This window comes from Talpa occidentalis, unplaced genomic scaffold (genome assembly GCF_014898055.3).
Source record: "Talpa occidentalis isolate TD23 unplaced genomic scaffold, MPIMG_talOcc4v2.1 talOcc4.7, whole genome shotgun sequence".
Taxonomy (NCBI): Eukaryota; Metazoa; Chordata; class Mammalia; order Eulipotyphla; family Talpidae; genus Talpa; species Talpa occidentalis.
In genome coordinates, this window is record NW_023605083.1 from 64,690,404 (window position 1) to 64,714,825 (window position 24,422).

Below are 24,422 nucleotides of genomic sequence, written 5' to 3' on the forward strand. Positions count from 1 at the left end.
AGCTCCTGACTGCCTTGTGACCCTGTGCCTGTCCCTCTGGACTCAGGTTTCCCATTTTATGGGAGCTCTTGATGTTTTTCCAGCCCAGGGGTCCAAAATCCAGACATCTCCAGCATAAAGCAGGCATCTAGAGTGTCCCAGCTGGAGGTATCCATCCCACCACCCAGGCTGGGGATGTATGGGTCCTCCAGTGCCTACCACATAGCTGGGTTCTGTGTGGGGCAGCTGGGTGAATGCTGGCTAATAGTTCTGAGCTATCAGGGCAATGGCTGTGCCAGGCTCCTCGACCCAGGACCCTCTGGGAATCCCACTTTCCCAGGTAGCCAACGGGCCAGCTGTGTGTGTTACCTTGCTCCTGAGCTCTCCAGTGAAGCAGCCATTGCCCTGCTACCTATTGCCCAGAGGAGTGCTACCCAGAGTGTACTTAACAGGTGTCAGTTATGAGGCCAGCCCGTAGCCTTGGTTTCAGATACCTTCAGTGCAGCTTCTGCTTTTCCCCCACATGGCCCTTCCTGGAACAAGCCAGGTGATAGAGTTAACAGGAAAGGGAGGTTGGCCTTGAAGCTGGTAGGCAAGCTCCAGGTTCATACTCTTACCATGAAGCTATCCTGATCAAAGCAGATGGTACAGCAGAGGGATGCATCATTTGCACCCTGATTTCTTCATAAGCATCTAGGTGCTTTTTCACTGAAGAGCTGTGCACTGTTCCTTTTTCTCATTTTCTTGTTTCTCTCTATTGTGGACTCATCTTGCTTTATCTTTCTGCATCTGTTTGTTGAATGAATCTCTCTTCTCTATTTCTTGCTGAAATTTGGGCACCCTTGGATCATCTGGCAAACCAGTGGGCTTTTATCCAGAGATTCGTGGGTCAGTGGGTTCTGTGTGGAATCAGACCCTGGACTTGCTGGCTCCAGCAAGTAGTACCAGTCCATGCCGTGGGAGACCTTGGGTCTGCAGAAAGTATCCAGAAGGTTCTAGGCTAATGGCTGAAGTTTTTCCGAGTGGAGATGTCACCCTTTGGGTCTGCTGCTTTCACTCAGCAGAATGTTTTAAGACTCAAACATTGTGTATATCATTTGTTCTTTTTTTACTGCTGAGCACTATTCCGTTATAGGAAAACACCATAGTTTGTTTAGCCATTTGTTACTTTGAGTTGTTTTCAGGTTTTGACTATTAGGAATAAAGCTACTATGACAATGCTTGTATGAGGCTTTTTGTGGGCATATGTGTTCATTTTTCTTGCACATAAATACCAAAGAGTAGTATTGTTAGGTCACAGGGGAGAGTTTAACTTTTAAGAACTGATGAGGCATTTTCCTAAATGGTTGTAGCATCTTCCACTCCCACCAACCATATTTGGGAGTTTCATGTGTTCCACCTTCTAACCACATTCTAGCCATATTTGTGGCACCAGGCTGTGTAATTCTAGCTCTTCCGGTGAATGTGTCCTCCTGTCATGTTAATTTGTGTTTTCCTGATGACTAATGATATTGAGCACTTTGCTATTTGCTTATTTAGCATTTGTATATTTTACTTTGGAAATTGTCTCCCCCCCCCCCCCCGCCCTTTTTTTTTTTTTGGTATCGGTTGCCTATTATTTTTTTTTTAGAATCCTTTTTTTTGAGCATTTTAAATTTTATTTTTATATTCCCCATACAATTGCAACACCCTCATTTTGACCCCAATCCCTCCTTTCCCTCCTCCCCACCCCCCATAGTGTGTCTCTGGTTCATAGTTGTTTGTTGATTTTGATTTTTTTCTTTCTTATAGTTATTCATTTTCCTGGTCCCTTATTTAAGTTTTCTAGATTCCTGCTATGAGTGAGACCATCCAGTATTTTTCTTTTTCTTTCTGGCTTATTTCGCTAAGCATGATCCCTTCCAGTGGGGAAAAAGGTACTCTCCTGCACAGCTGGTGGAAGTGCAAACTGGTCTGACCACTATGGAAAGCTGTGTGGAGATTCCTCAACCTACTAAAGATAGAGCTCCCATATGGATTGTCTATTATTAAGTTGTAGAGGTTTATTATATATTATAGATTCAACTTTTCAATGTAGGGAGGGGTGGGTGGGTAGCTTGATGGATGGATGGATGGATGGATAGTTGATAGATAGATACCTAATTTATAATTTTTTCCTGTTGTTTGTGCTTTCTGGTTCCTCCTCAAGATATCTTTACCTACCTCAGGCTGGTGAAAATATTCTTTATTATCTTTAGAATGAAAGGTTCGGCGCGGTAAAGAAAAGGAGAGCCAGGCTACATTTCTCAAAGGGAGGGAAAGTTTATTGCGCCCCGGGCGGACCTCACAGACCCAAGGCGGGGGTCAGTGGAGTCGCGCACGTTGTTAGGGGGAAGCAGGGTTTTATAGGGTGAGGAGAGGTCAGGTGGGTAGTTGGGCTCCTACGGCGGGAAAAGTTTGTAGGGCAGGTAGAGGTTCTTTGTCTGAGACGAGACTCCTAGGGGGGAGGGGGAGGCTCATTGTCTGAGTCCTCCTGGCAGGTATCCGCATTCCTGCCCCCCAGGTGGGCTTCCTGGTTGGCTCCTGCATTCCGGCCCCCTGCATGGACCTTTCATAGAAGTCTTATAATTTTAATTTTTGCATTTAGGTCAGTGAACCATTTCAACTTAACTTTTGTGAATGATGAGAGATATTATTAGATATTGGAAATGATGTCTTGAGCTAATCCCATACAGGCTTTGTGGACCCCACCCTCACTTCAGACTAAAGCCATCAAGACAATTGGGAAAGACAAATCCCGTCACCACCAAAGGGAGGGTGGCTGGGACCTGAGGGTGGAGTTGGGCAGCCAGGTTGGATATAAAAACCAAACACATGGGTCTTGGGGGGCTTGCTATCGCTCGCCTCCTGGCTTCACGGCTCCTGGCTGGCGGCCAGCTCTCAGAGTGCCATTTTGGGATTCCTGATCGGCGGATCGGGTAGGAGTCATTTAAAACTTTGTCTCCCACTTTTCTCTCTGATCTGTACATTTTCTCATTTCCCCTTCCCTTGTAAATAAACCTTTTATTAACCTTTCCCGTGTGCCTGCAGTAGAGCATTGATAAGTCCTTTTAAGCGCATGGGTGAGGACCCATAGTCAGGCACCCCGTTTTGTATCAGGGTTGCTCTACAACAATATTGTTATAGGACAGGGAGAGGGGCAGCCCAAACCCCGCAAACCTGCCTATTCTACATGGGTTCTGCCATCCGCCGCATCAACACAAAACATAGGAGACTTTAATGGGAAGGAACTTTAATAAAACTAGGAAACAATACAGGTAAGGCAAAGAGTCTAGTTTCTAAATCAAGCACCCAAAGTGACCCGTCCCCTTGTGGGTAAAAGTCCATCCAAATGGGATTGGCCCAGAACAAGGCCCCAAAGCCTGCTACAAGTCTAAAGCATCTTCCAGTGGGGACCCACAGAAAAGGGTCACAAACAACCAGACAAGCCCGGAAGGAAAAGAGCAAAATCAACATCAAGATAAAAGCTGCCATGGTCACCTCCCCACAGGTCTCACCCACATCTGTGTCACCCAGTCCACGACCAAAAGACAAGCACAGTTTCTTTACGTGTCTCTAGGCTCCATGCGCCTCTTCCAGGTCTCCTGGCTCCATCCTCCTTCCTTCCTCAGTCTCTTCTGCAGCTTCTCCTCTTCCTGCTCAGCTCCACCCTTCCTTGGGTGGGGCAGGGAACCTGGAACCTCCCCCTTTCCTGGGGACCACCCTGTTACAATATGAGTTAAGAAGATTCATTGTAGGGCCTCCCCGATGGCGCAGCGGTTGAGCGCTGGGTTGCTAAGCTGCCCGCAGCCTCTGCAGCGCTGGTTCGATCCCCGGCTGCTCCCCGGCCGCCGGGCGAGGGTCCCGCATGGCGCGCAGATCTCTCCTGCCGCCCGCTGCTCCCCTCAGCAGTGTCCTTCGGTCCTTCTGCCTGCTCTGCTCCCCGCTCTGGCTCTGGTGAATTCTCTCACCCTCCCGCGCTTCTGACTGTACCCAGTGCTTGTATAAATAAATAAATAAATAAATCTTTAAAAAAAAAAAATTCAGAAAATCTTTAAAAAAAAAAAAAAAGAAGAAGATTCATTGTATTCCCTAGAGATAGCCCATTGTCCCAACAGCATTTGCAGTAAAGATTTGGTTTTTTTTTTTGGTACCATTTTGGAAAATCAGTTAAATACATATGTAAATGTGAGTTTCTGTTCCACTGATTTATTTATTTTTTTGCATATGCCAGCATGGTCTTATTTACTGGAGTTTCATTGTAATTCTTAAATCAGATAGTCTCAGCTTTTCAACTTTTTCCATTCAAATATTTTGTCTTTTCTGGGAACTTTGCTTTTCCATATAAGTGTTACTCTTCTTGCTGATTGCTACAAAAAAATCCAACTGGGATTTTGTTTTGGATTATACTGAATCTCTTGACAAATTTGGGGGAAATAGATTTCATAATAAACTGAGTTTTCCAATCCATGAACATGGTATATATATCTCTTCAAGTATTTAAGCCTTTTAATTATTCTCAACAGTAGTTTGTGCTTTCAGAGTAAAGGTCTTGCATGTATTTCATTAAATTATCTCTATTTAATGTTTTGTTTTTTGCCCATATTGTGATTTTTTAATTTTTCAATTGTTTTATTTATTTGACATGAACACAATTGATTTTTGTTTATTGAATTTGTATCCTGTATGTTTGCTAAGTTCACTTATTCTAATAGCTTTTATTCATAGAGTCTTAAATTTTCCATGTACATACTGATGTCTTATGTTGATAAAAACAGTCTTACTTCTTTCTTTTAAATCCATATTCCTTTGCTCTTTTTTCTTTCCTCTCTGTAATGGTGCAATATCAAATAGAGGAAATAAATAAAGATCTCTGCCTTGCTCCCGAACCTCCTGTTATAGAAATTTTTTTTCATCAAGTATTTAAGGATTGTGTTAGCTGAAGTAGGTTTCATAGCTGCCCTTTGTCAGTTGAGGAAGTTAACATCTATTCCTACTTTGTTGAAAGTTTTTGTCATAAATTGGTATTTTATGTTCTTTCCTTACATCTACTGAGTTAATTCTATGATCCTCATCTTTTATTCAGAGAATGTGGCGAATTGCATGGATTGATTTAGTTTTAATAGGTCACCATGCCTATACTTTATTAAAACACATTAAGATTATCGGAAAGTCAAACAATGAAATGAACTGAAGAAGGGTACAATAATGGGATGTTTCTTCTTTGCCATAAGAATAACTGACTTCCTTCTTTGAAATTTCTTTTTCTTGGATAGGCATCTAAATTACTTTAAAAACTAGGTTGGTTTATGGAGTTAATTAGCTTTCAAGAATTTGTTTTCTCATCACTCCTATCTAAAATCCCTTAGACCTTTACCCAACTTTTAATACAACTTCCAAAACTGACCCCTCAAGAGTAGGGAACTGTAGTTCTAGGGTTAGCCCAAAGTCCCCTATTCTGTCAGTGGTTTGTTAATGATGGTTTTACTGAAAAAAATATTTACGTTGTTTTTAAGAAAGTACCTTTATAAAGTTATGTTGTCATGCAATAAAGTGCCTATATTTAAAGTATACAGTTTGATAAGTTTTGACCTATGTATATACCTATGAAGCATCTTTGCAGCCAAGATAATGAACATATCCATCACCCCAGAAGTTTCCTTGTATTATTTAATAATCCCTCACCACTTCCCCATTCCCATGCAAGTATTGACCTGCTAACTCTTACTGTAGATTAGTTTGCATTTTCTACAGTAATATATACATGGAACAGTATGTACTCTTTTGGGGGCCAGGGTCTGGTTTCTTTTAACATAATTGTCTTAAGATATATCCATGTTTGCATGTACAATTCATTTCTTTTAATTGATGAGTAGTAGTATTCCATTGTCTAGATATAGATGTCATCATTTCCTTTACCTAGTCAGTTATGGATGGACATTGGATTATTTCCAGTTTGGAACTAATACAGGTTAAACTGCCATGAACATTTATGTACACATCTTCATATGGGCAACTGTTTTCATTGTGCTTAGGTGAAATGGCTAAATGAAATCTACCATATGATAATATGGTAGATGTAAGAAACAGCCATACAAAGTGGTTATGCCATTTTATATTCCATTCAGCAATTTACTTTTCTTGTATGTCCTTCCTGAGCTAAGTATCAGAGTAATGCTGGTTTTATAGATGAGTTGGGGAAAATATTCCCCAAGTGTAGTGTTAATTAGGTTAATTTGGTTAATAATGTTCAATTTACTATGCCTTTTCAGCCTTTTTCTTTTAATTGGTTTGTTCTATCAAATACTGAGAGATAGATATTAAAACCCACTACTATAATTGTGGATATGGCATGTCTCCTTTCAATTCTATCAGTTTCTGATTCATGTATTTTGAAACTTTGTTTTTAAAGTGCATACACTCAAGGACATTCTGTCTTTTTATATTATGCAATGCCCTTTTTCATCTTTGGAAATATTTATTGTTCTGGAATGTACTTTATCTCATTTAACATGGCCACTATAGCCTTCTTAGAAATATTGTTTGCATAGTATATCTCTTTTCATCCTTTTCTTTTAATCTGTTTCTTTATATTGAACGTGTGTAATTGATTTTCACTCCTTTATTCAACCTGGCAATCCCTGCTTTTTATTTGAAATGTTTAATCCATTTACATTTAATATAGTATATGCTGTGATTGGTTTTAAGTTTATCATTTTATATTTCTTCTATTACACATCTTTCATTTTCTTGCCTTCTTTGATATTAAGATTTTTTTCCTCTTGGGCCTCCCTGTGGCGCAGCGGGTTGAGCACAGCGCTGTGAAGCTGTCCACAGCCTCCGCAGTGCGGGTTCGATTCCTGGCCGGCTAGGGAGAATCCCACATGGCGCAGCAGACCTCTTCTGCCTCGCCCACTGCTCCCCCCAGCGGTGCTTTTGGTCTGTCTGCCTGTTCTGCTCCCTGGCTCTGTCTCTAGTGAATATTCTCACCCTTCCACGACTCTGACCTGTACCCCAACTCTTGTATAAATAAAAATAAATCTTTAAAAAAAAGGTTTTTTTCCTCTTTCCTAGCAATACAGTACTCTTTTAGTGGTTACTCTGTTATTATGAATCTATATCATATCACATATCAATGTAATAATCTTAAAGAGTTTTTACTGCCTTACTATCCTTGGTGTTGTTCTTATACATATATGCCTACATATTATGAGCCCAACAATTATTCTTTTTTCTTTAAACAATTTCCTTTTCTTAAATAAATTTAAATTTTATCACTTATCATTTCCTTTATTACCTGAGGAATTTCCTTTAACATTTCTTATATGTAGGTCTGTAGGTTAAATATTCTCTTAACTGAAAATGTTTCTGTGTTTTGAAGGATATTTTCTCTGGATAGGAAATTCTAGGCTGAGAATTTTTTCTTTCGGCATTATAAAAATGTCATTCTTTTGTATTTTGGCTTATGTTTTTTCTGATGTGAAATCAGATAATTCTGATTGGTATTCTACATTTAATGTCTCTTTCCTCTGTATACTTTTATACTGTTGGTTTTCAGCAATTTCATTATACTGTATGGTTTTCTGTGTTTATTTCATTTGGGGTTCGCTGATCTTCTTGGATATGTGAGTTTATATTTTTCATCACCCTTGGGAAACTTTCAACCCAGTACTTCTTCAAATATTTTTCTTCCCCTGTCTCTCTCTCTTCTCCCATTGTGACTTTAATTATATATATTTTTATACTGTTTGATGAACATATCAACTGAAGTTCTATTCAGTTTTTCAGCCTTGTTTTCCCTTTGTGCTTCAATTTGATGCTTTTCTAGTTCTGCCTTCAAAGTCACCAATATCATCTCCCATAGTCTCTAATCTGATTTATTAGAAAATCCATCAGGTCATTTTTTTATGTCAGCTATCATATTTTTTTATCTGTATAAGTTCCATCTTGTTCCTTTTTATATCATGTTCTCATTATATTATCCTTTAAACCTTTGTGCATATTTACAGTAGCTATTTCAAGGTCCTTATCTGCTAATTCCTCATGCCATGATGTGTGGTTCCAGTGACAGTTTTTTCTTCTCTGGATTATTAGTCTCATTTTTCTGTTTTCCCTGGTAATACTTCTTGTTCCATACTGCACATTGTGGATGCTGTGTTATTGAGTGTCTAGATTTTGTTGTCTTCCTTTGAAACATGATAAACTTTTCTCTGGTAGTCAGTTATTTTACTTAGAGATCAGCTTGATATTTTAAAGACTGATTTTTTGAGCTGTGTTGGGACAGGTCTAGAATAGTCCTTATTTCTAGGGTTAAAGCATCCTTCTAAGGCATGGCCTTTCTGGGTCTCATCTGAGTGCTCAAGGTATTCAGCAAGGTCTCTCCTCTTTGGCAAGTGAGAGCTCAGACACCTCACCTTGTGTGACCTCTGAATTCTCATTCATCATCATGGCCCCCCAGTAGCTGTTTGCTGTAGGGCTTTGTAGAGGCTCCTTCTGCACAAATCAGTTTGGCATCCAGCCAAAGACTTTAAGAGGCCCATCTGTACATTCCTAGAGTTCTTTTATTATATGATTCCCTCTTCTTTGTTATTCTACCCTGCAAATTCCAGCCACCACAGAAGCCCTGAACTCTGATAATGTCTCCTCAGTTCAACAGGATTACAGTGTTTCCTTTGGGCTCCACGTCTGTACCGTGGCCCAGAGGTATCTCCAGGCAGAGAGCTGAAGTGACCAGGGGCTCACGGCAGGTCTTCCTTCACGGACCCAGTCCTGATCCACCTACTGTTCAAGGTCTGAAAATTTGTTTCATGTATTATCCCCAGCTTTACAGTTGAATATGGGGGAGGACTGGTCCTACACCAATTACTCCGTCATGGCCAGAGAGTAAGGTCTCCAGCTCTCTCTCTAAGATTCAAATCTACAAGGTTTCCCATATTGGACTTATCTCGCATCACGTCTCCCATTTGTTCTCACTTCAGTCTTTAAACAGTCTATTCCCATTTACCTTGAATGCATAACCCCCCACCCTACCACCTAATAAGTTTTTAGGAAGACCCCTGGTCTCTCCATCTTCTCAGCTTCATGCTTGCTTATGTCCAATCCTTATATTTGAGAATTTGAATCCTGTATTTTGTGAATCCAGGCAAATTCTCAGTTTTACAGAAAGGGGAAATCACAGAGCTCTCATATATAATCTTTTTTGTTTAGTGTCAAATGGGTTTCTTACAAGGACAATCCGCCAGGCTATCTGAAAATCTTCCCCTTTTGGTGAAAGCCCAGGTAGAGATTCCAGCCTGAAAACATTCTACATGAGGTCAACAAATGAAACAACTGTTGAGGGAAATGAATTAGGAGCTCAGGAAGTTCATCCAGGATCAACCCAACCTGCTTTCTATTCCTGGAGTGGTGCCTGTACCTCTCCACACTTGTGTGTCCCCATCTGCCTTAGACCCTGGAGACCCAAGGGAGGGTAATATGTGAAGTGGCTTCTGATGTCTTCCCTTGGACATTCCATCTCTGTGCTCTGCTTAAGTGGGTATGAGTTTCACTTCCCTGGCCATTCATGCTTTGATTTCCTGATATTATGATATCTATGGAATATTTACTGTGTGCCAGGGAATAAGCCAGGCACTGAGTGCGTGGTTGTTCAGACTGGCAGTCTTGCCCTCATGCAGCATATAGGCCAATAGGGAAAGAGACATCGACCTAAAGTTCATATCAGGCATCATTATCAGTGTTGACCAATTCTTGGCAAGAAAAGGGACCGAAGTATAAATGACCTGGTGGGGTATCAGGGAGGCTACCAGAGGAAGTGAGCTTAAGGGGAGATATGTAGGACCAGCAGTGGTTACCCAGACAAAAATGGAAGGAAAGAACAGTTAAGGCAGAAGGAATAGCAGATGCAGTGGCCATGCAACTTGAGATACTGTAGAATGTCAGAGGTCCTGGGCTGAGTGGTTGGAGCTAACAGGTGATCCCTGGAGCTTAGTCATTCGTGTGCTTCATGGTATCCCTGAGCACCCTGCGACAGGGAAGGAGGGGACGCTCACACATGGAATGCCAGGATCTCGGCAGCAGGAATTGTAGATCATGGAAGGGTCTGTCTGATCCAGAGGCTTTCCTAGAAATCATTCTGCAAGATAGAGACTAAAGCCTAGGAGGGAAAGTGATGTGCTCAGTTTTTCAGAAATTCTGTGGCGCGTGTGCCCAGGTCCCCAGTATGTGCGGGCCAGTGCAGTAGGACACCCCATGAGCTTGACCCACCAGCAGGCTGAGCTCTGCAACATCCTGGCACTAACTCTGTGTGGCCAGAATTGTGTTAACTATCTGGGCCTTGGCTTCCTTATCCCTCAAAACTGCCAGTAATGGCTGCTCACATTTGAAGAATAGTTTACCATTTAAGGTGCTTCTGGATCCTCACAAAATGCTTGTGAGGTTGGTAGCACAGAGATGGTTGCACCCCATTTTGATCAGTGGAGATGAATTGGGAGATGAAAGGCAAGAGAGGGGAAGAGTCCAAGGCCATGGGGCACAAAGGTCACAGACCCTGGGTGCAGAGGTGTGTGGGCCTCACTCCATACTTAATGCTGCTGCTGGTACAGTGAAGCACCAGCCACCGTCCCAACCTGAGCGTCAGAGGGAAAGCAGACATGGAATCTGGGCGCCTACCTCTGACGTGTACATCTATTCTGAGACTGAAAAAAAGAAAAGAAATTGTGAGATGAGCCACCTGCTGATTGGATGTGGGGGTCTCTAAGGTCCTTGAGAGGGTCTGGGAGAGGGGGTCAAGAGACCAAGGGAACATAGCGATGCTCCTTCCCCACCAGGATCTCTCTAGTCCCTGGATAGAAAGTGAGACTCTGGAGAGCGGGCCTGGAGGTAGTGAGGGTCACCTGTATTCTCTACAGACCAAGGCCTCGGGGATTCCCTCTGGGGCTGGGGCGATGGGCAAAGGTTCGCTTAGGGGACCATCACTGCAGCTCCTGGCCTCTGGCACCTGTGTGTGAAGGTGGGTGACTCCCTCCCCCTAAAAGGCCAGCTGGGAGCAAAGCCCAGCAGAGCAAGTTCGGCTGCATGGGGCAGCTCCTCATCTGTGCCAGGGGTGGCAGAGGTGGAGGCCCAGAGAGCGCCTTTTAATTTCTTGGCTCTGAAAGCCACGGGCAGGATGTTGTATGATCAGGTGGACACTGTCCTGGGAGTAGGGGCTGCTCCTCCTTCCCCAGAAGCAAGGGAGCATTGCACGGTGCTGTGATGCTTAGTCAGGCTCTGGTCAAGATGGTTCCCTCGGAACATTACTGAGTCCTGTGGATTCTGTGAGTCCACCAAAGGGGATCCCTTCACTTGTTGCTGAACTCCCCCCCACCCCCGGCTTTCAAGTGAAAACGATAAGATCACTGCCTCCTCCCCCCTTGTTTTGAATGGCAGTGTGGCCAGGTTCAGGGGTTTGCCATCCAGGTTATTCTGGCCCTGGGCAGTGAGAGACACCCATTACTGCCTGCCCAAGACCACCAGGGGTAGAGACCACTTGAGTGTCAGCTTGGGGTCTCAGGGACTCCCACTTCTGCAGAGAATTCAGGTGAGGGAGGCAGGAGGAATTCAGGTGAGGGAGGCAGGAGTCTGGGGAAGGTGGATGTGATCTTCCCCACATGCCAGCCAGTACTGCTGCACATAGTCCAGGGAAAGTGTCATCTTGGGGCTGAGTCCACTGAGAGCAGCAGTTCCCAGTCACACCCAGGGATCACTCACAGCCCCTCCCCCTAAGACCTCTGGTGGCATGGGGTTCCTCCGCTTCTCACTACCAGACCAGGCAACCCTGGTGTGTCTCTGCCTCTCTGCTTCCTGCCCTTACTTCTAAGCCCACTTTCCTTCCAAATGTTCTAGAAAACGCACTTGGGCCTGGGTTAACTAGTACAGGTGTCCTAAGTGTAAGTCACAGGCTGGGCTCTTTGACACTCAGAACCTGGGCTGTTCTAGGCTTACGGGTGACCCACTCAGTGGGCTGGTCAGTGGCCTTCAGTTAACTTGAGGAGAAGTAGGGATCATTCTACACTCCCACTTTCTTGAGTCAGGTTGGGGGCAAAAGCCTTGGCTCTCCGTGGGCCCATAGGAGGTTTCGCCCCACGAGTCTGTGGCCGGAGAGGCCCCTCTCTGAGAAAGCTCCAGGGGCCCTCAGGGACTGAGAGCGTGACCCTCTCAGGTACCGCCCCCGGGTGGGAGCCACCGGATGATCCAGACACGGGCTCTGAGTGTTCACATCCAGAGGTCTCCCCGTCTCCACGCTTCGTGGCAACGAAGACCCAGACGAACCAGTCGGGGAAAAAAGCTCCGGCCTCCGTGGTCCGATGTGCCACCCTCTTACACCGCACCCCTCCAGCCACCCAAACCCAGACGTTCCGCACTCCAAATTCGGGATCTCCAGCAAGCAAGGCAACCGCAGGTACCAATGGCCTATGTATCCCACCCCTCCTCCACTCCCCACCCTTCTCCCACCTGCCACAGCTGTGCCCGGGGTCATTGTTCCCTTGCAAGAGCGACAGTGGACGTGGGTGAAGAGTCTCAGCTCTGCCTCTGACTGACTGTGACTGGGGCCAGCCACCTACCCCCTCTGAGCCAAGGTTTTCTTACCCTAAATCAGAGGGTTGTGCAAGATGGTTTGCAAACTGTCTTTTTTAAACAGGAAAGTATTTTTTCCCCAAGTCATGGCCCAAGGGGTTAAAACTTTTTTTTCCCAATTGCTAACATTTGAATGCTGGGAGATTTTATGCAAAACTTTTGCTTTCTAGCTGACTTGGAAAAGTCAATCTGGTGGTCCTGGGCCCACTTTCTGGCCATCTGGCAGGACAGCAGTTGGCTTGGGGCTGGGTCACAGCTGCTTCCTTTAATAGAGCAAGTGCATTCCAATTTTCCACAGACCCCACCACTCCCTCCCACCTCCCCAGCACAGTGGCCACGTGGCAGGTGTCATTTCTCATTGTGATCACACTGTTGTCCGTCTTACATTCAGCCCAGTTCATCCATTTATACCACCTGCTGGACCCGCTTGGCATGAATTTGCATCTTTCAGAAAACCCAATCTGAAAGCACATTTCTGCGAAGAGCTGCTCTCCACGAAGCAGAGAGCTTGGCTGGGAGTTCTGTTCTCTCCCCCTCCCCCTCCATGAACCATGGCCTGGGGAAGCAGTGGCTGTCGGGCTGGTGTTTGCTGCATCTGTGAGGGAAATGCCTCTGGTTCGAGAAGACATGAAAGGGTCATAGCATTTCCCCCAGGAAAGCTGCTAAGACGGACTACGCTGACTACCAGCTATGAGGAATCCTAATTCAGACCTGAATGGAATGAACCTTGGGCTGCCTGCCTGGGTCTGTAGGTTGTAGGGTAGGAAACTGTTGTGTTTGGGACCCTGGGCCTTCCATTGGCCTATAGAGGCCCCATTAGATTTCCCAAAAGGAAAGTAGTTGATCAACCCTGAAAGTGATAGTTTTTAAGGTACTGTATTAAGAAAAGTCAGTAGCTTTTGTGTTTTCACAAAAGTAGTCGTAAGTTAGAAACAGACTGGTCATCCTAGCTCATCGCTGGTGGATTCTGCCTCAGCTTCTACCCTCGATCTTGTGGCTGACGGTTTGTACAGGTATAGTTTCTGCCTGTGGGCTGTGTTGGTGTGGCTGAGTAAGCTCCCAGAGAGATCTGGGGTGTGCCTCTGGCTGCCTCTGTGTGACCTGACTGCTTTGTGGGGTTCACACTTGCCTTTATTAGCTGGGCAGAGCAGAAGACAAGGTCATGAGCAGGAGCCTGTATGTTAGAGCTGGAAGCTGTCAGCACCCTTGTCACTCTAGAACAGGCATGTCTGCAGGTGTACCTGTGGTCCCGCCTGATGCTTTTCAACCAGAGCTGCCCATGCCAGGGATAGGCAGTTGTCAAACTTGGCATTGTCAGCTGGGCAACAGGGCACTAATGTTAAGAGTTTGCAACCTCATTGGACTGGGTTCTTCCAATATGTTGCTTGGCCTGCAGAAAATTCCTCCACAGATAGCTAGCCACCCCCAGCACACACAGGATTAAGATGGAGAAGCCAGAGACTTGACAGTGTCACTTTCCTCTGCTTTTTCACCTGTAAAATGGGAATAGCAGCATGGACGTCATAGAGCTATTGGGAGGATTCGGGGAGAGCATGGGTGTAAAGTTCTGGGTCATGCTAGGTGCACATAATAGGTGCTCAGTAAGTGAGAATCCCCCCTTCCCTGAACAAAGAATCAGGGGCTTTCTCTGCCAGTTTACACAGTGTGGTGTCTTGAGACGGACAAACGCATAGCTCTCAGCCCAGGCGTTCTCAGGTATGTGATGTCAACAGCCCCTGCAGAAAGGAGGCCTGGGAAGTGTCCCTGGGACGCAGGGCCAGGCACTGGGCAGACCCTGTGGCTGCCTGTCGCATGCCCCCAGGCCTTGCTCTTTTCCTTCTGGCATAGCATAGACTGGGTGTCATTTCCCAAAGTGGGATCCTGGGATCACCACTGTAGGGATATTAAGAAATTTGATGTTTTAAGAATGAACTTCAGTGACCATTTATGCCTGGGATGGCTGGGTAAACAAAGCTAAGTGGATCTCTGTGGTCAGCCTTTGATACCCTCTTGTCATTTGTTTCCCTTTAAGAAGGGCAGGTGGGCTGCTCATCCCTAATTGACTTCTTCCCAGAAACCCTTTCTTCCCAGAGCATGAGCAGCCCATTGTACCCCTAACTTCTTGGGAAAGCCAAGCTGTCTCCAACTATGACATTCTGTGGGCGGCGGCGTGGGGGTGGGGGTGGTTACTGAGTAGGTGTTTTCCACCCATGAGACCCCATCTCTGCATGCCAAGGTTTCCAGAACCCTGACCAGTCCCTACATGGTCTTGCACTTGTGCCCCCAGGATCCCTCCTGGCCTCCCAGTGGCACCCGGCATGTGGAGCTGGACCCGGCTACCTGCCCCGCCTGCTGTGTCAAAGCCACCACCAGGAGAACTCACCTGCCTGCTCCTTGGTGGGGCCAGTGGCAGCAGAATCTGGCAGAGGGAATAGTCGTGGAGGGAGGGGCCAAATGACTTAGTGTCACAAATGTGGCTCCCCAGGGGCCAGAGATGGGAAGACTTGGGCCCATTTGCCATATGCTTACTTGGCTAGGTTACCTCTGTTCTCAGACAGCACACACACACCCCAGGCTGGCCTCCACCTTTTCTGGGCACCCGCAGGGCGGATCATCTGGGGTCCTGTATTAGGCAACTCAGTTGAGATGGAAGAGCCCAGCAGGTGGCATTTGGAGCCCCCCACTAAGCTAGTTCACAGCTTAGAGCCCTGGCGCTTCCCATCCCTGGGTGGATGCCAGCCTCTGAGCTGCCTCTGACCTGCCCCTCCCCTTGAACAAGTGCTGACCAGTCACCATCGTTTTCCCTTGATCTCTCGTGTCCCCACCCAGCAGAAAGCGCTTTCAGTCGGAGAGTAGAAGGCAAAGCACAAAACCACTTTGAAGAGACGAATAGCAGTTCCCAAAACTCCAGCGGTGAGTGTGCCCTGCAACAGCTGTCTTGTGCCGTGCCTGCTGCCTCTCTCTGCCTCCATCTGCTCCTACCCACAGGGCAGCAGGTGTTCTGTGGGCTGGGGTCTTCATAGCGTACATGAACGTGATGAGGCGGGGAGCTGGGGCCAAAGAATTTGGAGGCCAGGACCAGGCAGAATTGGGAAGGGCCTTTCCTTTCAAAGACATTCCTCTGGGCCTCAGGGCCAACTGGGGGCTCCCCCTGTGTCCCTAGCACACACACACCCCCCAACTGGGGACTCCCCCTGTGTCCCTAAAACACACACACACACACACACACACACACACACACACACACACACCCCAGTGAAGATAGGCCCTCTCCCTTCTCCAAAGCCTTCCATATCTATTCAGATGACCCCTGAGGGTTGGGCCTGAGTCACTTTTGTTTCATTGAGGGAATGTCACTAGTCTTTCAGGAGTGGCAAAGGGAGAGAGAGGCAGTAGAAAGCTGTGGCCTGAGAGCCAGAGACCCGAGTTCTGGCTCCACTTGGGACCTGATACTACCTGAAGGCTCCTTTCAGCCACTACCAGGGTTTCTGTGAGGCTCCTGATGGTGTTTTGGCGCCCCCTGGTGGCTGTGTTGTGAGGACCCTGGCAGAGCCTAGAACACCTTAAATTGAGAGCCCCAAAGGCCACTCTCCCCACCCAGACCTGGGAGCAGCTGGCAGCTAACCATGGGTGGTCTATCTGAGAAAGGCACAGCAGGCCAGTCCGCACAATGAGGGTCAGTCAGGATGGGAAACGAATTCTGACACTTTGGTTGCTCACTTACTTTCCTGCATGGTTGAAGTTTAAATTCACCAAATTAGGTGTTGGCCTGCACCTGGCACCATGCCGGGCACAGCCAGGGTGTAAGGTATATGATAGATGTGGCCCGCCATCAGTCAGGGACTTTGTGAAACATCCAGCAGCACAGACTCGAAGGTCCCCTGAGCTCCAGAATCAATCTCCAGCTGAGGCTTGAGCCCCAGCTGCCCCTACGGGTTGGTTACTTGGGTATGTCTTCCCCAAGGCTCACCCTGTGGCCGTGAACATTCAGCGGGTTCTCTGCCTGAATCACACGCTCACATGGTAGGACTTTTTGGTGGTCGTCTTTCTTTCGTTTAAACCTGGTGATTTGATGAGCACACTAAGAAAGGGAGTGAGGGGTACTGTGGGGGCCCTCGATAATGTGGACATGATGCCTTATACAACAGAGACTATATCAGTTTTTCCAAGCTATTTCATTCACCCTTTTGAGAAACATAACCCACACTGCCTCTCCACCAGTTGGCTTGCCTGAAGCCACGGAGAGTGGGTAGAGCCAGCACTGGAACTGCAGTTGCCAGGAAGCTGCGTCCGCACCCTCTGGGCCACACCCCCGAGCCCTCCTTCCTCCAGAGCTGATTCTCAGAACTGGGAATGGCCGTGTAAAGTGCTGCCCCGCGCCGGCAGCCACCATTTATTGAGCGCTTACTATGTGCCTGGCACGTGTTCAGAGCTGTGTGTGTGCATCCTCCCCACGGCCCCGACAGGGTTAGTCTTAGGGTTAGCCCCATCTTTAGATGAGGCTCAGGAGAGGCTGTTGCCCCGGGTCCCAGGCGGTAAGTGGGGAAGCCAGGACTTCTGGACTAGTCTGTCAGGCCCCTGTGGCTGCCTCTTGCCTCTGAAGCTCACCTGGCACCACCTCATCGGGGAAGGAAGCATCGGGGAACCCCTGTAAGCAGAAGCCCTCCGAAGCGCAGCCCTCTCTGGCTGCCCCTGTGTTCAGTGCCAAACATCCCCACCCTGGTGCCAGGACTGGGAAGCATCTGCCAGCTCCCTGTCCAAAATGGGCAGCTACGTGGTACTTCCTCACTAACGCCTGTGGACCTGCTTTCTTATAATTGAGAGTGACCCCAGCTGCTCTTGCCCTGCCAAGGACCCATCCCCACCCCAGAACACAAGCCTGGCTCTCAGACACCCCCGTGAGAGCTCTCTCTGGCTCTCTCTTCAAGAAGAGAAATACTGACAGGCAGCTCAGAGCAGAGCGCTGGAAGAGACTTAGCTAAACTGTTTCTCTTTTGCAGAAACTGCAAGTCCCCTGATTTCCAATCCTTTCCCTCTCCTACAGAGTAAGTGATGGTCTCCCGGGGGGCTGGAGAGGGCGAGGCAGGGCAGGGAGTGAACTCAGCCTACTCTTCCAGGAGCGGCTGACCTGGGCCCCCTCCCAGGTAGACTGGTGATGGAGGCAGAAGGAAGTTCCAGCCCTGGGAGGGGGGTGAGGAGGAGTTTGGACAGGGGCCCAAGGGGGAAGAGCCCTGACTTGGCAAGCCTGCCTCCGCTACCCCCAACCCTGGCGGGAGCAGACTCCCCACCCCTACCCAGGGGGCAGCCTCAGATCCCTCTTCTAAGCCCCCTCTCAGCCAGCCTCTGCCTCTCTCTCACTCACTCTTTCTTGCACCCCTTCTTCCTTCCTTCCCCTCTGCCCTGTGCCAGGCCCTGACTTGGGTGCTGGGATCAAGGGTACCGGGCACCGGCCTACATTCTCTTTTCCTCCTGCCCTCCTGCCCTCTCTCCGCTTCCTTTCCTCCTCTCAGCCCCGTTTCCTCTTGCTCTTTGTGGCCTTCTCTACCTTTACCCCCTTCTCCGGGGTCCCGCTGAGCCTGCCCTCTTTGTTTCCGAGCATCCTTCATGTGTTCACTCAGCAATCAGTGGCCCTCTGTGCCTCCATGGCAGAGAGACGGCTGTGGGACCAGGTCCGGCTCTGCCCCCAGACAGCTGTAGTCCTTGGTGGTGTTCTCTGTTCTCCCCAACCCGTCCCCAATGCCCAGAACATGCCTGGCATACAGTAAGCACTCAATAAATACCTGCCTGATTGGCTTCGATGGCCTCTGTATCTGCACATCTCCTCTCCACCACTCCTTCCTTCCTGTAGCCTCTCTCAATGTAGTTAGTGATGGGGGTACAGACAGTCTGGGCCTGGAGCCCCGAGGGCGGAACCCCAGTGTGTGTTTTGGTTCCCACTTCCAAAGCTGGAGTGCCTGGACTTGCTTGGCCCCTAATACAACTGCTTCGTCTCTTCCCCAGAACCCTACACGTGCGGTGCCTGCGGGATCCAGTTCCAGTTCTACAACAACCTACTGGAGCACATGCAGTCGCATGCAGGTGAGGGGTTCGCCCACCCTCCCACGCCCCTCCCAGGCTCATCCTCACACCAGCGGCCACCCTCGGGGAGCACCCGCCAGGCCATGAGAATGCAGCAGGGGTCTGTATTGGGGGGGGGAGGCAGCGTGCTCTGAGGGAGCACCATCAGAGTAGGGGGTGGAGCTGAAGAAGGCATGCAGAGGCAGGAGGTGGGGGTGGAGTGGTGTCTGCTCAGGGCATCGGGCCTCAGCCCATTTCAGAGCAGAGTCCTTTGCCCACTGATGCTCTTTCCCACAAAGCACTGTCCTCAAACTTGAGCACTCCTCAGAGCCACCAGGGAGAAGGGAAAGCACAGATTTCCAGGCTCCACCCTGAATTCCATGGGTGTAAGTTGGGGCCTAGGAATGTCGTTTCTGGTAAGTCCTCTGGCCCTGCTTTTCTGCCAGTCCAGGGACAGCACTTCTGTACTTGAGAACCACTGCTGTCTGGACAACCTTTCTTTCTTTTTTTTTTTTTTTCTTTTTAAAGATTTATTTATGTATACAAGAGCTGGGGTCCAGGTCAGAGGTGTGGGGGGGTGAGAGGATTCACCAGAGACAGAATGGGGAACAGAACAGGTAGATTGACTGAAGTACACTGCTGAGGGGAGCAGCGGGTGAGTCAGGAGAGGTCTGCTGCACCATGTGGGTTGCTCCCTGGCCTGCCAGGGAGCACTCTGAGGAGTGCTCATGCTGCTGAGGCTGCAGACAGCTTTATAGGTTGTGTCTTAACCCATTGTGCCACCAGGGAGGCCCTGGACAACCTTTCTTGGGCGATTTTGCCATCTTGCCGGCTCAGTTCACAGGACCTGCACCCTCACTCTGGACCCCCTGCATTCAAACTGACACCCGCCCTGTTAGGTTTCTGTCACAGTAGCACCTCCTTCTGGTCTAGTTTCTGTTGTAATTAGGGAGTCACTGTTTGCTGTAACAGATAAAGCCCCAATTCTGAGGGACCCCCAGTTCTGAGTGACATATGGTTTGTTTCTCAGTCACATCATAGCTCAATGCACATGGCCTGGTTGGGTTGGTCTGGGGCCCGGGCTCCTTGCGTCTGTGTCTCCATCCTCCCTCCACAGTCCTCCTTGGTGGGGGAAGAGAGGCGCACCTCCTTCCCCACGTTAGACCTTGGGTGACACTTAGTTCCCCAAGCCTCTATAAAGGGAACAGGAATGGGGAATAGGGTGTCAGCTCGCAGTCCCTGCCACTCCAACCTCAAAGTAAGACTCTGGAGGGACTGGAAGCCTGAGGGGAGAGTGCCTGCCACCCTTAGTGGTGGTTATCATTACTCTTGTTATTCTTGCAGACTCATCCAGGTCTAGCCTGACTGCCACAGAGCATTATGAGGACTAGGCTGTCTCTTTTAGGCCTGGTACTGTCCTGTTAGTGTGACCTCTCTTCAGGCTTTCATTCGCACATTAGTTCATCCAGCATGTGTTTATTGGGTGTCTGCTGTTGGCTAGGATCTTGGGCCTGGTGTGGGCTATAATTTACTTCTGATTGACTCATTGAAGTCAGGAGAGAGCTGGATTGGCAGTCCAAACAGATGAGCTCCAGTCCTGACCTCCCTGCTGTGAGGCCTCAGGCAGGAAAGTGACCCAATCTGAAACAAGCGCCCTCAGACCTGCAGTCTCCCGCTGCCCCCCTCGATCCCAAGGTTCCAACTCTTCCCTCCTCCTGCTTGCCCTTACCACCAACCCCCCTTACCTGGGAAGGCCTTGAAGGCCGGCTGTGGGCATTTAGACTCAGCCATGTGGGCAACCAGTGACAGCAGCAGGGGAAGGCTGCAGGCAACAGGACCACTCCCCCGCACTCCTCTTGGACCCACGACAGCCCTCCACCCCACTCCTCCACCTCTGGAATACCCCATCCTCCACCTGCCCTGCCAGCTTCTGGGAGCCCAAGGTAATTAGGGGAAGAGTCAGCTTCCCAGCCCATCAGGCAGTTGGGTGGAGGCCATTAAAATGCAAATCCAGCCAGTGCCTGCTGGTGGCCCCGCCTCCTCCAGCATCTCCACTTGTTTTCCTCTAGGGCTTTGGGCTGCTTTGTTCTGGTCCAGCGCTGGCAGAGAATGCCTCGCCGGCAATCCAGTGCAAAGCCAGGCTGAATCCCAGCCAGGCTGATTCGGGATTAAAGGATTGACTCCATAGAGAGAAATTAAGCGTCATGATCTGCGCGGCTCCCAGCGCTGCTGATAAGGGGGATCAGCCTCGAATAACACCGATCTCATTAAGAGGCTGCTGAATGGCACAGGGTAATTCCCATTAATAAACTTCCTGCCTGTGCTGTAGGAAAGACCATCTTGCCCCATGACAGTTTCAGAGCGTGCTTTGGTGGCAGTAATACTGAAGGTGGGACACGTTTGGTGAGCACTTGTTCCGGGTGAGGTAGAGTTATTTCATCAAGTCTCCCGAAGAAGCCTTTCTGCTGTCTGTCTGTCTGTCTCATCCAGGTTACAATGCAGCAGAGGCACTGGCCCAAAGTCGCACAGCTTGTGTGAAGTCTCTAACATCACTTGCACTCTTAGGCAGTGCCACACCTTATTCTAAGAGTTTCAAATGTATTAGCTCGACAGAAAAGCCCTTGGAGCTAAGGTGTCCATATTAGCTCCACTTGACAGGTATGGAAACTGAAGTGTGCTCAGTGGCTTGGGAACTTGCCGGGGGCCCTGCTGTTACACTGTTGTTACACTGTCCACCAACATCCCAATTCTCATGGAGCCTGCAGAGCCTGGCCCTCTTGATAACCACCGCGTTAAACCAGGTAGGCAGGAGGGGGTTAGTGCAGCCAAAGCCCCTTCAGAGGTCGTTCCTTCCGGCCCCCCTTTAAATTATAATCCAGAGGACTGCACTAAGAGCGACAGGGGACTTCTCAGGCAGCAAACAAGTTGGCAACTCAGTTTCAGGAATTGAATTGCCCACACTGCATTTCTAAGCCTGTGGAGTCCCTTGACCTCTCTGGGCTCATCTTCTCTTGTTGAACTGGGTTCCGGAGTGAAGGCGGAGGCCGTGCCATGCTTGAAGAGGGGACCCAGCAACAAGTACCTTTCCCACCTCCCTGCAGGAACCAGTGCAGTCTTCTTCCTGCGGTGGTCCCTCCCCGGAGGACACCCTTTAGTCTGGCTTTGCAACCAGGCCTTTCTCGCTGTGCACTCGTGTGTGTGTGTGTGTCTGCACAGGGGGCCACACTTACTCATGAGTAAACCTTACTTTCAGCTAAAGCTACAAAGCAAGCCTTTTCACAGAGTATTTAGGGCTCTTCAGTTTGTGGCTATTAGGAATGACCATGCTGAGAACATTCAGGTCAAGCCCTGGTGTGGACGTGTATTCTAGCTTTGGGTTGTACATCTAGGAGAGGAAATGCCGGCTCACGTGCTCACTCTGTTTTGCCATTTTCAGAGCTGCTGCACTGTGTCCTGAATTGACCACACCATATTTCCATTCCCAGCAGTGCTGATTTCTTCACAACCTTGACAGCACTTGTTATAAGGAGTCTTTTGAGTCTGGCTATCGTAAGAAGTGATAGCCCGTGTGGCTTTAGTTTGCATATTCCTGATGACCACAGATGTGGAGCCATTTTTCATGAGCTTCTTGGCTATTTGAATATCTTTCCTTGCAGAAGTGCTTCTTCAGAGCCTTTGCCCATTTTTTGGATTTTTTTTTTTTTTGTCTTTTCAACATTCAGTCATAAAAGTTCTTTATATCTCCCAGATATAAGACCTCTTATAGATGGGTGATTTGCAAATATTTTCTCCCTTTTTGTGTTGTGTTTTTCTTCTCTTGATGCTGTCCTCTGAAGTGCAGAAGTTTTCATTTGAATGAAGTCCATTTGGATGAAGTTCATTGTGTGTGCTTTTGGTGTCCTCTAAGAAGTCATTGTCTATCCCAAAGTTATGAAGGCTTAGCTCTGTTTTGATTGCAAGAGTTTTATAATTTTAACTCTTATGTCTAGGTCTGTGTTTGCTTTTGAATTAATTTTTGTATGTGGTACAAGGTAGGGTCCAAGTTCACTCTTTTACGCTCAGATATCCAATTGTCTCGGAACCATTTTTTGAAAAGAATCTTCTTTTCCCCACTGAATTTTTTAGCACCCTTGTCAAAAATCAACTGACCATGAACATATGCTGGTACATACTATCTTCGATTACTATAGCTTTGTACTAGTTTTGAAACCTCCAACTTTGTTTCTTTTCATTAGTTTTGTGGCTGTTTTGGTTCTCTTGCATTTCTACATGGATTTTAGTATCAGTTTATCCATTTCTACCAAAAAGCCAAACAGGGATTCTGATAGGGATTATGTTGAATCTAGATCAACTTGACTAGTATGCCATTTTAATAAATAACTAAATTTTCCAATCCATGAATATGAAATGTCTTTGCATTGAAGTCTTTGAATCCTTTCAACATGTTTTTAGTTTTCAGTCTTGCACTTTTGTGAATGTCTCCCTAAGTATTTTGTTCTTTTGAAAGCAATTATAAATGTAATTGTTTTCTTAATTTAAATCTTGGAGCATTTATTGTTTTTTTGTTTTTTGTATAGGGTTGATCTTGTATTCTGCAATCTTACTGAACTCATATACTAATTCTAATTGTGTGTGTGTGTGTGTGTGTGTGTGTATTCCATAGAATTTTTGGTCTACACACAATCATGTCATCTGCAAAGAGAGATAATCTTACTCCTCCATTATACTCTGAATGCCCTTTTTTTCTTCACCTAATTACCCCAGTTAGAACCTTTAATACTTGTTAAAATGAAGAGATGAGAGTGAACATTCTTGTCTTGTTCCTGATCTTAGACATTAAGAGTGATTTTAGCTTTGGCTTTTTTATCGTTGCCTTTTATCAGGTTCCCTTATTCCTAGTTATCTGAGAGTTTTCATCATGAAAGGGTATATGGTTTTGTCAAGTACTTTGTATTGATTATGATCATGTACATTTTGTCCTCTTTTCTATTAATATGATACGTTACATTGATTTTCGTATATTAAATCAACTTTGTATTCCTGGATTAAATCCCACTTGGTCATGATGTATAATTTGTTATATTTGTTGCTAGATTTCCTCTGCTGTAATTTATGAGTGTATTTGTGTCAGTCTTTGTAAGGGAGAGCGGGCTGTAGTTTCTTGTTATTTTTTTGCCTATTTTGACATCAGAATAATACCTCATAAAATGAATTGAGAAATGGTTCCTCCTCTTCTTTTTTATTAATTCATGGTAGTTTATGTCTTTCTAGGAATTTGTCTATTTCATCTAATTTGTTGGAGTCCTTGTTCCTGGCATTTCCTTATAATCCTTTTTATTTCTCTCAGGTCAGGAAACTAAAGGTTTTTTGAGATGCCCTTTATCAGGTTAAGGAAGTTTCCTTCTCTTCCTAGTTTACTGAGAGTTTGTATCTTGAGTGGGTGTTGAATTTTGTCACATTTTAATGTGCATTTATATCCATGGAGATGATTTTTCTTCTTTTTTTTCCTCTTAGTATAGGGAGTTACATGGATTGGTTTTCTATAATTAACCCCAACTTGCATTTCTGGGATAAACTGCACCTAGTCGTGATGTATTATTCTTCTTATGTATCACTATGTTTAGCTTGCTAACATTTTGTTAAGGATTTTTACATGCATTTATGAGGGCTATTAGTCTCTCTTTCTTGTAATGTTTTGCTTTAGCTTTGGAACAGGAGAATATTAACTTCATAAAATGATTTGGGAGATATGCTTT

The 24,422-nt window shown here is 47.0% G+C and overlaps 1 protein-coding gene across 17 annotated transcripts in view; it reads left to right on the forward strand.

Annotated features, from left to right (window-relative positions):
• Positions 1-24,422, forward strand: part of ZNF618 (zinc finger protein 618) — a 176,443-nt gene that overhangs the window by 141,459 nt on the left and 10,562 nt on the right. For 5 of the 17 annotated variants that reach the window (XM_054689063.1, XM_054689068.1, XM_054689065.1 and 2 more), the window contains 4 exons: positions 12,194-12,433; positions 15,439-15,522; positions 17,610-17,654; positions 18,610-18,687. In XM_054689063.1, coding sequence (XP_054545038.1) covers positions 12,194-12,433; positions 15,439-15,522; positions 17,610-17,654; positions 18,610-18,687 — 447 coding nt within the window. The remainder of the gene's footprint in view (positions 1-12,193; positions 12,434-15,438; positions 15,523-17,609; positions 17,655-18,609; positions 18,688-24,422) is intronic. The other 12 variants (XM_054689071.1, XM_054689066.1, XM_054689070.1 and 9 more) reach the window with 6 other exon arrangements.